This window comes from Chrysochloris asiatica, unplaced genomic scaffold, assembly GCF_000296735.1.
Source record: "Chrysochloris asiatica unplaced genomic scaffold, ChrAsi1.0 scaffold00046, whole genome shotgun sequence".
Taxonomy (NCBI): Eukaryota; Metazoa; Chordata; class Mammalia; order Afrosoricida; family Chrysochloridae; genus Chrysochloris; species Chrysochloris asiatica.
The window spans coordinates 6,911,704-6,927,298 of NW_006408564.1; the positions used below are offsets into that span (position 1 = coordinate 6,911,704).

At 36.6% G+C, this 15,595-nt stretch overlaps 1 protein-coding gene across 1 annotated transcript in view; it reads right to left on the reverse strand.

The window, feature by feature from the left end:
* The window catches only part of DNAH12 (dynein, axonemal, heavy chain 12), a 397,890-nt gene that overhangs the window by 204,657 nt on the left and 177,638 nt on the right, over positions 1–15,595 (reverse strand). The window contains exons 36-41 of the mRNA XM_006862120.1: positions 10,282–10,448; positions 7,794–8,049; positions 4,621–4,920; positions 3,562–3,740; positions 2,711–2,903; positions 2,189–2,223 (exon numbers count right to left, since the gene is read on the reverse strand). Of these exons, the coding sequence (XP_006862182.1) occupies positions 2,189–2,223; positions 2,711–2,903; positions 3,562–3,740; positions 4,621–4,920; positions 7,794–8,049; positions 10,282–10,448 (1,130 nt within the window). The remainder of the gene's footprint in view (positions 1–2,188; positions 2,224–2,710; positions 2,904–3,561; positions 3,741–4,620; positions 4,921–7,793; positions 8,050–10,281; positions 10,449–15,595) is intronic.

Below are 15,595 nucleotides of genomic sequence, written 5' to 3' on the forward strand. Positions count from 1 at the left end.
TTTCCTCTTTTGTCTGCTTGTCCCACTCCACAATCCCCATTCAGGCCTTTTTTCTAGTTGGAAACAGTTCAGGGCTGGCTGTGGCCATTTGGTTTTAATTGGAAACTGTCTCTTTAAATTTCGAGGAGATCTGGGCACATGCGTAGTAGAATCCTCCAAGTGTGGGGCTGTGGTGCCCACTAGCTCAGGTACCCCTATAGTCACCAGAATGGAGGTGCGCAGACAGCAAGGGACCAATGAAGAGATACCAAAAGAAAAGAATGCCAGTCGTCTATGGCCGCTCTGATCCTTCCCCCACTTGGTCTCACCCAAGATGGCAGCTCCTGGAGCAGCCGAGCATCCCAGACTAAAAATCAATAGATTTCTTGCTTCTGCCACAAATTCCCCCAGCTGTGAGCCTTCCAACCTTCTAAATTCCTTTATATGTGGTTCAGAGTTCTGGGACCATCCCCTGAGCCTGCTTGGTTGGGTATTCTGTGTTGTTGTTGGCAGAGCTCTTTACTACACATCCATCCCATCCGCCATCTTGTTTGTTCTCCCCCTTAACTAATCTTTAAGAAACTACCCTTTGTCAAACTTGGGTGTAGTATCAAAGAAGTGTATTTAGTTCTATGAAATAATACTAAAAATTTCCTTTTCTCTTTAACCTAAAAAAAATATCCCACGAGTCTTCTTAAAAACAACCAGTTTTTTAGCTTAACTAGCAAAGAATGTCTGCCTGAGCTCTTTTAAGAACTGGGATGAAACTGAAAGCAGGAATTTGAAAGATTAGATAGAAACCTTATGGGGTAGTAAGTTTGTTAATGGGGGAAGAACAATTCACAAAAGGAGGATAAAAATGGTTGTACAACCTGAAGAATGTAACAAACGTCACTAAATTGTACATGTAGAAACTTTTGGTGTGTGTTTTGCTGTATTTAAACAAAATAAAATTATAGGAAAAGGTTTTCTTTTTCAACTCCAAAAAGAAAAAGAAATTATGTTGAATTTTAAATGAATTCTGATGTAAAAAGGGGACTGAATAAATATGCTATGTTTAAAATAAACCATTTTTAAAAAGCCTATGTACCTTTGGACTTTTCAGTTATGTAAGCCAATAACTCTCTCTTTTGCTTAAACTAGTTTGAGCTGATATATATATATATATATATATAACTGCGAACTAATATAAAGCTATTGATTCAGTGGTCTACTGGTGCTGGTCTTTCTAGGCTTGTTAAATTAGTGCCAAAGTTTCAGAAATTTATGAGAAGGCTGTTAAACCTAAATTATATTTAACAACAAAGGTAACAAATGCTTATTCTATCACTTCCTATTTTATTATGTTTATTAGTATCTATGTTCTGGAAGTTATTTATTACTATTGTATCTACGCAATAAAAAACAGTGCCATGTATTTTATTAAGATGATAATTTCTACCTACTTTGCTATATTAATATAATAACTATAAAACTGAGGTGATTAGATATAAGATCTGGCGTGGCACTGTAGTATAAACACTAGACTGCTAACTTTAGTATAAACACTAGACTGCTAACTGCGAGGTTGGCTGTTCAAACCCACCACCACTCATCATAAACCCTACAATGGCTGTTATGAGTTGGAACCAACTGGATGGCAACAATAACAACATGCCAAAAACATTTCACAATAATCTGTTAAATGAGTGATATCCAGAATTTAAAAATAAACTAAAATATGGAAATATTTCCTTATATGTCCAATATAACATCATTTTAAAACCGTGCAAAGCAGGAATTAAAACTGAGTCCATTTGACTTCAAAGTTTATGTTCTGTCTATTATAAAGTAACTTTTTAGATCTATTATTGCATGGGATAGCAAATACATCAAAAAATGTCCTCTGAAGTCTGAGCAGAAAAAAAGCCCCACAAATAAACAAACAAACAAAAAAATAACGTAAATGTAAGCTTTTCCTTCTGTGTCTATGTAACCCTTTTACTATAAGCTTGGATTCTACCACTTCTACTTGCAAGTGGCAAAGAAAAGCCCATTTCTCTGTGCTAACCTTTTGGATGTGGAAATTTAGGATGAGAAGATTCTTGAAAGAGAAAATAAAACCCAAGTCTAACAATATCATGTCTCCTTTTATTTATTTATTTTTCATTTTGAGTCATCTCTCTACTGGGGTCTACAGGCATATGAGGCTGAAGCCCCTAGGGTGCACCTCACTATTTTATTGGTTAATGGAAAAGCAATCAGCTCCCAAATGATTAAGATTGAACAATATTAATGACATTGTCATCATCACATCATGAAGAGGTTCATATTTAACAATCTCCAGGAAAGCATATATTTACCTACAACAAGACCTCCCTAAAACAGAATAAAGGATTCTGGTGGCATAGGGTTTAAGTGGTTAGTTGCTAACCAAAAGGCTTGCATTTCAAACCCACCAGCCACTTTGAGGAAAAAAAAGATGTCAGGCAGTCTGTCTGTAAAGGTTTACAGTCTTGGAAACTGTGCTACAGTGTTGCTGTGCATTGAAATCAACTTGATAGCAATAGTTTGTTATACATATAGAATGACATCAAGTACGGACAACTCAGCACACACAGTTGGTGCTCTATAGCATTATCATTATCATAATCACTAATGCATTTCAGAACACAGTTAAAAAAGCCAGCTTCCTCTTCACACAGAAAAGAATGCACTGATACATTTTTAGACACCAGGTAACTAATTTTACCTTCAAATCCTCTCTCCACTCATTCATACCATAGCTCTTAGAAATTTCTGGTTGGAAAATCTGCATTTTTGCCATCGATGTAGCCAAACGAGTTAAAGATTGACGACCACTTCCTCCAAATCCAACAAGTAAAGCATTTCCACCAGATTGCTTCAGAATTCGGCATATTCGTGATAAATGTTCCAGTACATACCTACCAAAAAATAACTATCTATTAGATATGACAACATACATGTGAGTGCATATTTAACCTAACTTTTGTCCTGCTTTCCTAGAAACATGCAGCTTTGCTGTCGAATATGTCACTATTCTAATCTTACAAAGTTTACTATAAAAACTAGTATGATTTTTTTCAAAAGAAATTACAATAGAATCTTTTGATGCAAAGAAAAAGTAATTAAAAGTACAAATTCAGAAAATGTGACATTGTAGGATAAGGTGTAGGATAAGCCCTGGACTACTAAGTGAAGGAGTCCTGGTGTGGCGCTGTGGGTTAATGCGCAGGACTGAAAGTCAGTCTGAACTGCAATGTCAGTGATTCAGGCTCACCAGCCATTCCTTGGAAACCTGGGCCATCTACAGGGTCACTATGGGCTGGAACCAACTTGATGGCATTTAACAACAACAAGCTGGTGGTTGAAACTGACCACCTGCTCCTAGGAAACCCTATATAGGGTCTCCATGAGTCAGAACCAACCCGATGGCATGCACAAGAACAATAATACATAAATTATATAAATAAAATAAGATTTTAACAGCTTACACTGATAATATACTAACGCTTTTATTATTTATATTTCCTGTTTCTCAAGATGATTTCTATGGGAAAACTCAGTATCAAATCCAGGTACCTAAAAATGACAAGATTCATTCTTGTTTTGTGGGTTTGATTATATTCATCTAAGCATTGGTCCACAACATCACTAAACTGGCGAATGTCAGGAATTTCAATATAAGCTCTGTCATCTCCTTCAAGATCAGGATTCATATAGTCACCAAACATGAGATTTCTTAAGTCCTCTTCAATTATCTATAACATGAAAATCAGCATACTATGAAACTTAAAGAAACATTTCCAAAACAAATTTAAGAATATGTTCTACAAAATTTTGTTTCATCCAGGCTATGGGAGCAAAGTTTTTATTGTTGTTGTTTAATTTCAATGGACTGATTATCAATTAAATAATTCATTAAGCAGGATAGTAAATATTTCTAAAAGTATACTACAACCTTAGAATTTTTTTTTTTAACTAAGAGCTTTTCCCCTATCTTCCAAGTTTTTGTTTGTTTGTTTGTTTATTATTATTATTATTTTGGTCAGAAGCTGAAGAAGTCACTATTGGATGACAGTCATTTATTGAGTAGTAACTAAGGGACATCATCATTATGCTAAGTACTTTACATCTATTATATCACTTAATTCCCTCAACTCACCAACCGCTCCTCGTAAACCCTATATAGGGTCACAATGAGTCAGAACGGACTGGATGGCACTAAACAATAACAACATATTACATAAGGGAGCTCGGTGGTTCCGTACAATAAACACAAGGTCCGCGGTTGACCCTGCTAGTAGCTCAGCTGGAGAAAGATAAAACTTTCTGATTCCCAAAGATTTAAAGCCTCAGACTCCACGGCACTTAACAACAACAACAACCCTACATAAGGGTTGCTATGAGTTGAAATCAACTTGACAGCACTTAGCAACAACATGTTACATTAAATGATTTCTCCTGAAGCTACATCTTGTAAAAATCAATACCTACCTATGAAGTAATCTGAAAGAATCCTATCATTAAAAAGCAATAATAATTTTAAAGATAAATTGATTTTAACAGTGCTGCTGCTGTGTTGTTTTACTTTAGTTTTTTTTGTTTTGTTTTGTTTTGTTTTTCATTAACTTTACTTACTGGTGCATTCCCTTTCCTCAAATGTGAAAAGACACCATCAAACGATTCTTTAAAATGATCCTTTATAACAATTCGGGTTAAGTTGAATAGCCAGTTTCGATCACGATCATTAATGAGTCGATCAGAAAACACTCGGAGAACTTCATGTACAAACAAGCGGATCATAGTGTGCTTGCTCTCCACCGCATCCCTCTCAATAAGTAGGCAGCCGCGGATGACACGTGAGAAATCACGCAAATTGAAAGTGTAATGAGATTTGGTGGGAGTAGGCAAGAGATTTTCCATGGATTGCTTGTATATCTGGATATGAAAAAAACAACAAAGCAAAAATAAAATATTTTTCATCAGTTACACCACATAACGAACATACAAAATATTTTACTTACCCCATAAAATTATACTGGCTTGGGAAACTATATAGTTGTTGTTCTTAAGTGCTGTTGAGTCGGTTCAGACTCATGGTGACCGTATATAGGGTTTTAGAGGCCTTAAATCTTGAAGGGTACAGACAGCCTCTTCTTTCTACCGTGGAGAGGCTGGCCGGCTCCAATCTTCTTTCTCCCCTGGAGAGGCTGGCCGGCTCCAATCACAGACCTTATGTTTCCCAGTCCCATGCGTATTGTATGGATAATACTGGCTTGGAAAATTGTATAGTACCAAGTCTAAAAAGGAGTCCCGGTGTGGCGCTATAGAGTAAGCACTGAACTGCTAACAGAAAGGTCAGCGGTTTGAACCCACCAGCAACTCTTCGGAAGCCCAATATAGGGTGGCTATGAGTGGGAACTTACTCATGGCAGTTAACAACAAGTTTAAAAGACAAAGAAGCGAACCCATTGCCATCCAGTTGATTCTGACTCACATGAACCTTGTATGGGGTTTTCAAGACTATAAATCTTTACAGGCGCTGACAGCCTCATCTTTCTCCCCAAGAGTGACCGGTGGGTTAGACCCCCAACCTTCTTGTTAGCAGCCAACACCTATGCCACCAGGGCTGCCTCTTGCACGACAGTAAAATTAAGAACCATATGCACTGGTGCTTCACTACAAATCCCACTTAAAGACTCAGTAACAGATCTCATTTGTAACTCTGGGACTACCAGAACCAAGTCTAGCAAGGCATATATTTGCTTATTTTCATTTATAGCACTCAATCAAGTTTTAAGAAGTTGAAAGTTCTTAAGTTCTGGAGTTGCTGTGTAGGATAAACACTGGAACTCAGCAGTTTAAACCCACCAGTCCCTTCTTGAAAAACCCTGTATGGGGTGACCATGAGTTGAACGACTCCAGTGCATTTAACAACAACAATCTTACTTGATTCGATTCATGTCCAAGAAGTGATAATACTTTACTTACCAGTGATTAAGACTATTCCATTCAAAGGAAATAGTAAAAACTTGAGCAGAAAATGAAATCATATACAGTCAGCCCAACTTATCTGCAGGTTCTGTATCCTCGAATTCAACATACTGAGGATCAAAAATACTGGTGAGAAGCAGTGTCTATGTCAAAGCAATCCCTCAGAGGTTAAGAGGGCGCATAAAGTGTTACTCACATAACATTTACTTTTATTAGGTATTATAAATAATTTTGAGATGATTTAAAGTGTATGGGAGGATGTGCACATATCATATGCAAACACTACACCATTTTATATAGGGACTTGAGCATTCACAAGATTTTGGTATCCACAGGAGTCCTGGAACCAATCCTAAGGAACGACTATTACTTATTCCAAATGATGAGGAAGATGAAAAATTTTCTCTTGACTACAACTGACTTCAAAACAAGTCAATACATTCTCTCTTCCCTTCTTTCTTATTCTCTCTTCCATCCTTATATCTTCATTGACTATAATAGGTAAATGAAGTACATGTTTGTTGTTGTTGTTAAGTGCCGTCAAGTTGGTTCCAACCCATAGCAACCCTGTATAGGGTTTCCAAGGAGACAATGGTGAGCTTGAACCGCAACCCTGCAGTTCAAATGGCTTTGCAGTCTGGCGCATTAACCCCCAATGCCACACCAGTACTATATGCTTAATTCACCTAATGAGATTTAATAAACTTGTTAAGGGCTTTAGAAAGAGATGTTTTTGAAAACGGATGGAATGATTCTAAGTAGCTTTTTACATCCAGAAGTGTACTTCACTTTATTAAGTTTCTAGAAAACTTAGTTGGATGAAATTACCACTGACTAACACTGAAATACATTTATTTATCTTGTACAATTAGTAATAAGAATGGCTCTGTCCACTGTGCACAGAGGCAAAAAACACACCTGAGTGAGGAAGTCCTTGCTGTTCTTCCATCACATTGAATCCCATTTTGTTTTTAATCCTAATATTTCCTTATTTCCTACCCTTTGTTATTTTTTTCTTTCACTGCTATGTCTAAATTATGAGGTATGGTTAACAAGTAAAATATTCAGAAGCTGCTAAAATTTTAGGGTGTTGTATTTTGCTGTTTCTTTTTATGTTAAACATGAAATGAGGGGTGAGAGAAAAAGGAAAAGTAATAAATAGCTGAGTAGGACTCTAAGGAGTTTCTCGGTAGTGTAAATGGACAAGTACCTGACTACTAGTTCTGGTGTGGTGCTTCAGGGTAATGTACTGGACCACAAAGTTGGTGGTTCAAACTCAGCTGCTCCTCAGAAACCCTACACAGGGTCACTATGAGTTGAAATCAACTCAATGTCACTTAACAACAACTAGCTTAAAGACGATCTAGAGGCCCCTAAGAAGACAGGTCTGGTGATCTGATTCCAAAAGACAATAGCCTTAAAGACCCTATGGAGCAGTTCTACTCTGTGCACATGGTCTGCCCAGGGCAATTAACAACAACAAAGGGAACCTAACAATTAGGAAATGCCTATGATGTGGCAGATGGAATCTGGATAATTCTATTATTAAATAGGTATTACATCCCACTTTAGTGATTTGAAAACTGAGCCACTGAAAGGTCAAATTACTTGCTCAACATAGCAAGGAAGCAGCAGTCAGTGATTCCCTATTTAAAAAACCTATGAACTCCTGGTCTCAAGTCTTCTATATAGTTTTTATGCTAATGGAGACATATCTGTCTGAGAGAAATAATATTAAAAAGACTAAAAGAAAAAGGAACAAATGAGGAAAATATGTTGTGATACTAAACATTTTCTATAGCTTTATATTTGCTCACCTCCATTGTCCCACTGACAATCTGGTTCCCAATTAAAAAGTACTCAGGAAGAAATTCACGAACCCTAAGGTAGAATGCTACAATTGATGAGAAGATACGGACCATAGTTTCATCGCTAAAGGTATTAATAGAGCAGACGTTGAAATGCCTAATAAAACGTGGAGTGACAGGATTTCTTCCACCACCTGGAGGTCCCATGGCTGCAATCAGTTCAACATCAACCAGTGTGATTTTACTTGTGTCCTTAAGGTCATACCTTGAAAGCACATCAAAAATTTAAAATAATTAGTGATAAAGTCAACAAAATGAAATGAAATAAAGATTTCCTTAGAAACGGAATCTAATATTAATGCTTGGAGTAGGAGAGGTGTTTTTCTTAAACCTGCATTCTATTTCTGCTTCCAGTGACACTAATTCAGCTACCCAGATTCTGGGTCTCTAGAATGTCTACTCTTATTGCCTCGACCCTTTCTTTCCCCCTACTATTTCTTCCAGTTTCATCTTCAATTTTATTCTTCATACTCCAAATCCAGGATGGATGAGTAACCAGGTCCTTTTTGTTGCTTGTTATAGGTAGGGGGACCACACGTCCCATTTTGCCTAGGACAATGGTTGTTTGTGCTTGTTGTCCTGTAGCCATTATAAATAATATAGCCTTTTAATCTCAGACATAACCCACTTTAACAATAAACTATATAGTCACTCTGAACACTGGTGTGCTGCTGTAAGAAAAGCACTGAACTGCTAACCGCAAAGTCGGCAGTTCAAACCCACCAGCCACTCTTGGAAACCCTAAACAGGGTCACTATTATTAAGAACCAACTCAACAGCACACAACAACAACAGTTACAGCAAAGTCCTGATTTTCTTTTCTTCATCTCAAATTTTATCTTAAGAGTACATAACGATGTCTACATAGCACCATACATTTTTGTTATAGAGAAAGGCAATAATAAAGACTCAAAGAAATTTTCATCATAAAAAAAGTATCTGAGTGGCACAAATTAGTTAGAATCACTCAGACTGAAAAGGTAACTATCTCCAATAGGCTACTGAAGATCTTGGGAAAAAATACACACACACTCACATATATATACACACAGGGGACAAATCTATAATACAAGATACACTATGAAAGTATGACAATATAATTTAGCCTGTTGGAAACAACTCTCATAACAATCAATATGGGGCCGACTAAGTAAATCATGGGAAGATCCATGAAACTAAATAGTATTATGAACCAATAAAATGACTGAGATAGACAGATATACATTGATATGAACACTTAAGATAAGTGAAAATATGTGGCAAAACAGTATGCATAATATGATCTTAATTTTGCAAAATGAAACAAGTACTTAAGTAGGAAAAAATCTGGAGGAATGGGGAGCAAACCATTACTAGCAGGGATCTCTGAAAGGCAAGATTCCAAGCGTCTGCCGTTAATAACAAAAATGTATCCCCAAAATTACTTAGCATAAAAATTATTCTACCCTTGCAATGAGGTCAAAGTCATGGTATATGGGGAGAGGGAAGGGACAAAAAAAACCCCACTGCCACTGAGTAAATTTCAGGGCACAGCAATCCTATATTGAGTTTCAGAGACTGTAAACCTTTACAGGGACAGTTTCATCTTTCTCCACAGAGTGGCTGGTGGGTTTGAACTACTGACTTTGTGGTTAGCAGCCCAATGTCTAATCTACAGCACCACGAGGGTTCCTTATATGTAGAATATTGCTGTTGTTAATTGCTGTCAAGTTGGTTCCAATTCATAGTGACCCTGTATAGGGTTTCCAAGGAGCAACTTGTGGGTTTGAACCAACAACCTTGTGGTTAGCAGTTCAGTGTTTATTCTACAGTGCCAGGACTCTAATATGGAGAATAGGAAATTAGATTTAAGAGAGGAAATGAAAACTGATTAATCCTCACTAAAATATGCATGATCTTATGCATTGAAAACTGATGGCAACATCAATGTGGGGTGAAGAAGGACCCAAAGGGTAACCTTTGAAATTGCTGTCAAAACCAAGCGATCACAAAGACATGATGGTTCCAAGAAGTCACAGAAAACAGGGTTTAAAATGGTTGAAGCACAAGTGCTGATTATGGTTACTTACGTTGAGACAATCTACAAATTCTCAGTCCTTAGGAAATGATACTTCGAAAGACAACCTCTAAAATGATTCTCAATAATAGTTGAGAAAGAAAGACTTTACTTATTAAAGAAATAACACTTCCAATTTATATTATTGAAGAAATAACATTTCCAATTCATCCAACTTGCCTAACTCACACATTAAAAGGAAAAACAATATAAAAAAGTATAGAAAGTCTTCCAACAATTTCTATGTATGAAAACCTTAGCAACCATTTTCTTTCCACAATAGTTTGAAAAAAAAATGTGTTATTTTGCATGAGAAACTAAAACATAAAATGAGAACAAAATATGACTTCATAACGTCTTAGTAAAACTTTAAGTAATTACCAATTTCCAAAGTCAAAAAATTGACGCAATAATTCAATAGGAGGCTGAGCACCATATTGTTCCAGGGCAGGCATATTCATGTCATCTATAAAAATTATACACTTCTTTCCCATAGGTGGTCCAAAAACTCCTTTGCGTCTTTTATCCAATCTAGCCATAATAATGTTCTAAAATGTAAAGAAGAACAAGTGGTGTATTGATCTATAGATGTATTATTAACTTATTATTATGATTGCTTATGTTAAATAAGTATTAATAAGAAAAATCTTTGCTGTCAGTATCCATGGGATTGGTATCTATAACAATACCATTTGCTTAATTTATCAATGATTGACATAACATAAAAAGCCAGATTTAACAATAGGAACAAAGAATTTAATAGTCTAATTATATAAGAAAGTAATGCTAAGCAATATTAACTATATTTCTACATTTATACCATATTTAGGGTGATACTAAAACTCTGAATTTCTAATTCAACATAATTCAAATATCATACAGTGAAATCTTACTTTGTAACTAGAATTGCTTCATAATATATATTAACATACTGTATTTATATGTGCATTTGTACTTTTATATATAGTACACAACAAATATTAAAAATATTTTTCTCATTGGATATCACAACATACCTATTAACTTTAACATAATATTTAATAGGACTAATTTTCACACCACCACTCATCTGTCAGTTTGTTTTACTGTGGTGACTTATAGGCTGCTATGATGCTGAAAGTTAGACCACAGGTATTTTAAATACCAACAGGGTCACCCATGCTACTACCATTAGTGTTGATTGTGGATCCAAGCAAAATGTCTTTGACAACATCAATCTTTTCTCCATTTACCTTGGTGTTATTTACTGGTCAAGTGGTGGGATTTTTCTTTTCTTTATATTGAGGTGCAACCCATACTGAAGCTGTGGTCTTTGATCTTCATCAGTAAGTATTTTAACTTATCTGTGATTTCAGCAAGCAAGGTTGTATCAGCTGCATATCACAGGTTGTTAATGAGCCTTCTTCCAATCATGATGCCACATTCTTCTTCATATAATCCAGCTTCTTGGATTATTTGGTCAGCATACAGATTGAGTAAATATGGTGAATGATTACAACCTTGGCACACAACTTTCCTAATTTTAAACCATTCAGTGTTCCCTTGTTCTTTTCAAACAAACTGCCTCTTGGTTTATGTACAGGTTCCTTGTGAGCACAACTGAATGTTCTGGGATACTCATACTGCACAATGTTTTCCATAGCTTGTCATGATCCACACAATAGAAAGCCTTTGCATAGTCAATAAAGCACAAGTAAACATCTTTCTGATATTCTTTTTCAGCCAAGATCCTTGTGACATCAGCAATGATATCCCTCATTCTAAAACAACATCGGTATCAGACCTGAATCTCTGCTAGTTGCCTGCCAATGTACTATTGCAGCCATTTTTAAAATTATCTTTAAAAAAAAATTTACTTACATGTTATTGTCTGATTTTCAAAATTTGTTGAGTCACCTCTCTTTGGAATGGCCACAAATATGGGTCTCTTCCAATCAACTGACCAGGTAGCTGTCGTCCAAATTTCTTGGCACAGATGAGTGAGTGCCTTCAGTGCCATACCACTTTGTTGAAAGATTTCAATTTGTATTGCATCTATTCATGGAGATTTGTTCTTTGTCAATGCCTTCAGTGAACCTTAGACTTTTTCCTGCAGTATCATTCGCTGTTGATCATATACTACCTCTTTTTTTTTTCTCCCACAAATAAGATCTTTTATTTTTCACCATTAAAAGTCTGAATTTTAAGCAGATTCTTGAACTGGTGGTTCACAGCCATCAGCTTGTTCAACTTTAGCACCTGTCTCATCTTCAGTAGCTTTTCCAGAACTACTGCCTTCACCATGAAGTTCCATGAGTTTTCCCTACTCAAACTTGGGCTTCTTCAACATTTTTGCTTTCCTAACAAACACATCGTGGAGAGGGTAAACAGCTGGCAAGCCTTCTCTATGTCCTTTCCAATGCTGTCTAGAATCAGTTTATTGACCACTTCTTTCAGGTAATTTGCCTGCACCTCTCAGGTCATGATTTCAATCATTTTCTTTCGGATTTGACTTACCTGTTGGTGCTGAGCATAAGATGTCTTCCGATTCTGGTTGTTGCGTGTTTTAGTAAAACCAACACAGAACAGGCGAAGCAAATAACCATATGTAGTCTTGACATCAATGTGAGCTTCAGTCATTGACTGCCATTTTTTGACCATGGAGCACATTTTGTCACAGGTAAGATCCATACTATGGAAGTTGGTCAAGCAGTTTTTGCCCTGAACATCCTCAGTAATTAGCTTGAATTTTCTAAATGCAACTTCATCATTCTGCAGATCAGCAAGTCTCACTTCAAAAACACGATCCTTGAGTCCATCAGATGCAATTTTGGTTCCTTGAGTCTTTGTGACTAGTGTTTTCCAAATATTTCTTATATTGAACATAGCTGGTGCCTTCACATCATACCGATCTTTCTTAGAAAACTGATCAACCACTTTCTTCTTGGCTCCTTTTTTGCCACATTTTGTAAGGCACTTGTTCTTGCCGACCACCATGGTGCTGCTCAGAGAGCCAAAAGGCTACACTACCTTTTGAAATGGTTGAATAATGACCATTTCATTTTGGTACAGTGACTCTGTGTATTACTTCCAACTTCTTTTTGATGATTTCTGCATCATCCAATATTTTTCCCCAAAGAACCCTTAACTATTTCAACCCTTCAATATTGAATTTTTTTTTTCTTCATTTCTTTCAACATGAGAAATGCTAGCCATGTTCTCCTTCTTTGCATATTTCATTGCAATATTTGACCTTGCCTTCTCAAAATTCCCTTTGAAGTTTTCTGTTCAGCTCTTGTACTTCCTCACTTTTTCCATTTGCTGTAGCATCTCTACACAAGAGAAGAAGTTTCAGAGTCTCTTCTGACATCCATTTTGGTCTTTTCCTTCTTTCTTGTCTTCTTAATAACTCTTTGCTTTCATCCTTTATTGATGTTCTTGATGTCATCACACAACTCTTCTGGTCTTTGGTCATTAGTGTCTAATTCATCAAATCTGTTCTTGAGATGACCTCTAAATTCAGGTGGCATATGTTAAAGGTCATATTCGTGCTCTCGTGTACTTGTTTTAATTTTCTTCAGCTTCAGACTGAACTTGCCTATGAGTAATTGATGGTCTGTCCCACAGTCTAACACTGGCCTTGTTTTGGCTGATGATATGGAGCTTTTCCACCATCTCTTTCCACAGATACAGTCAATGTGATTTCGGTATATTCCATTTGGTGAGGTCCATGTGTATAGTCAGTCGTCTCTTATGCTGTCTAAAGAAGGTATTTTAAATCAACAAGCCATTGGTCTTGCAAAATTCTATCATACTATCTCCATCACCATTTTTGTCACCAAGGCCTCTTTATTTTTTTAATGTTTTATTGTGAAGTATGTGATAGTTTACATGGGAGAACATTAGTTTTATATTCATCCTATTGTATATATCGCTTCACTGCCATGGTTACAATCCCTCCATGCATCATCAGCTAACCAAAGGGTATACCCTGCAAGCCTGCCCCCCCTGTCATCAGCACACAGCCCGTCTCCCTTTCTGGGTCTAAAGTCCCCAGCCATTCCATCTCTCCACATCATCATCTCTGCAAGGCCTAATTTTTCAATGACTGATCCTTCCTCTTTGTTTCCAGCTTTTGCATTCCAGTCACCAGTAACCTTTGCATTCCAATCACGTATTGACTTTGTGTTTCATTAATTTCAGACTAAAGATGTTGGTAGAATTTTTCAATTTCATCATCACTGGCTTTACTGGTTGCTGCATAAATTTGAATATTAGTTGTATTAACTGGTCTTCCTTGTAGGGATATGGATATTAACCTATCACACATTATCGTTGTACTCAGGACAGATTTTGATATGTTCCTTTTAAGATGAATATGCTAGTCCTCTGATTGCCAGATTCAAAATGGCAAATATCAATCCATTTCAGCTCACTAATGCCTAAGTTCACCATGGTGGACTGATTTCAGTGACATTTCGGATGAAGATAGACTAGGAAACAGGAAATGCAAAGCACTTCTGAATGACTAGTCACTGTAAACCTGAATAATAGTGAAACACTATCAGATATAATGTCTGAAGATGAAGTTGAAGGACACTCAAAATATGACTAGGAAAGAGCTGCCTCCTGAAAGTAGAGTTAACATAAATGACATGGATGGAGTTAAGATTTCAAACCTTCCTTTGCTGATGTAGCACAACTCAAAATGAGAAGAAACAGCTGTAAGCATCTACTAATAACTGAACATGGAATGTACAAAGTATGAATTTAGGAAAAATGAAAGTCATCAAGAACTAAATGGTACACATAAAGATAGTCTATCTTGGGCATTAATGAGAAATGGACTGGTATTGACCATTTTTAGTCAGACAATTATATGAATGTTTATGCCGAGAATGTCAAACTAAAGAGGAATGGTGTCACATTCATTTCAAAAGAGCATTTCAAGATCTATCTTAAAATACAATGTGAAAGGATAATATCCATAAACCTACAGTACAGACCAGTTAATACCACCATTACTTATATATCAAACTCTAAAGCCTGTGATGATGAAACTGAAAAATTCTACCAACTACTTCCATATGAAATTGATCAAACATGCAATCAAGACACATTGATAATTATTGATGATTTTAATATGGAGATTAGAAATAAAGAGGAAAGATCCATAGTTGGAAAATATGGCCTTGTTGGTAGAAATGATGTTCGAGATTGCATGATAAAACTTTGCAAAACGAATGACTTATTCATTGCAAATACCTCTTTTCAACAATATAAAAGTCAACTAAGCACCTAGATCTAGGTGCTTAATTGGAGAAAAGGTATTTAAATGAAGAGAAGTTAAAGTGACTTTAAGAAATGAAGATATAAGAGCAGAACAGGGCCCCAGTCACCGAGCTGCTCTGAGGACTCAGCAGCCTCCCCTTTAAGTCCCCTAGCTTCCCAATACTCCATCTACTACCCCCCACCCCACCCCACCCCTGCCTTCTCCCACTGCCGACTTCCATAGGCCATTTCCACCAGGAACGGGAATTGTATCCTATGTCTGCTATTCAGAACCTTCACTCTTTCCACCACTTTGCTGATGCAAGTAAGGGTGATGACCTCTTTCCTGCTGGGACTGATGATTATATCCGTATAAGAATTCAAAAGAGAAATTGCAGGAAGACCCTTACTGCTGTCCAAGGGATCACTGATGAGTACAATAAAA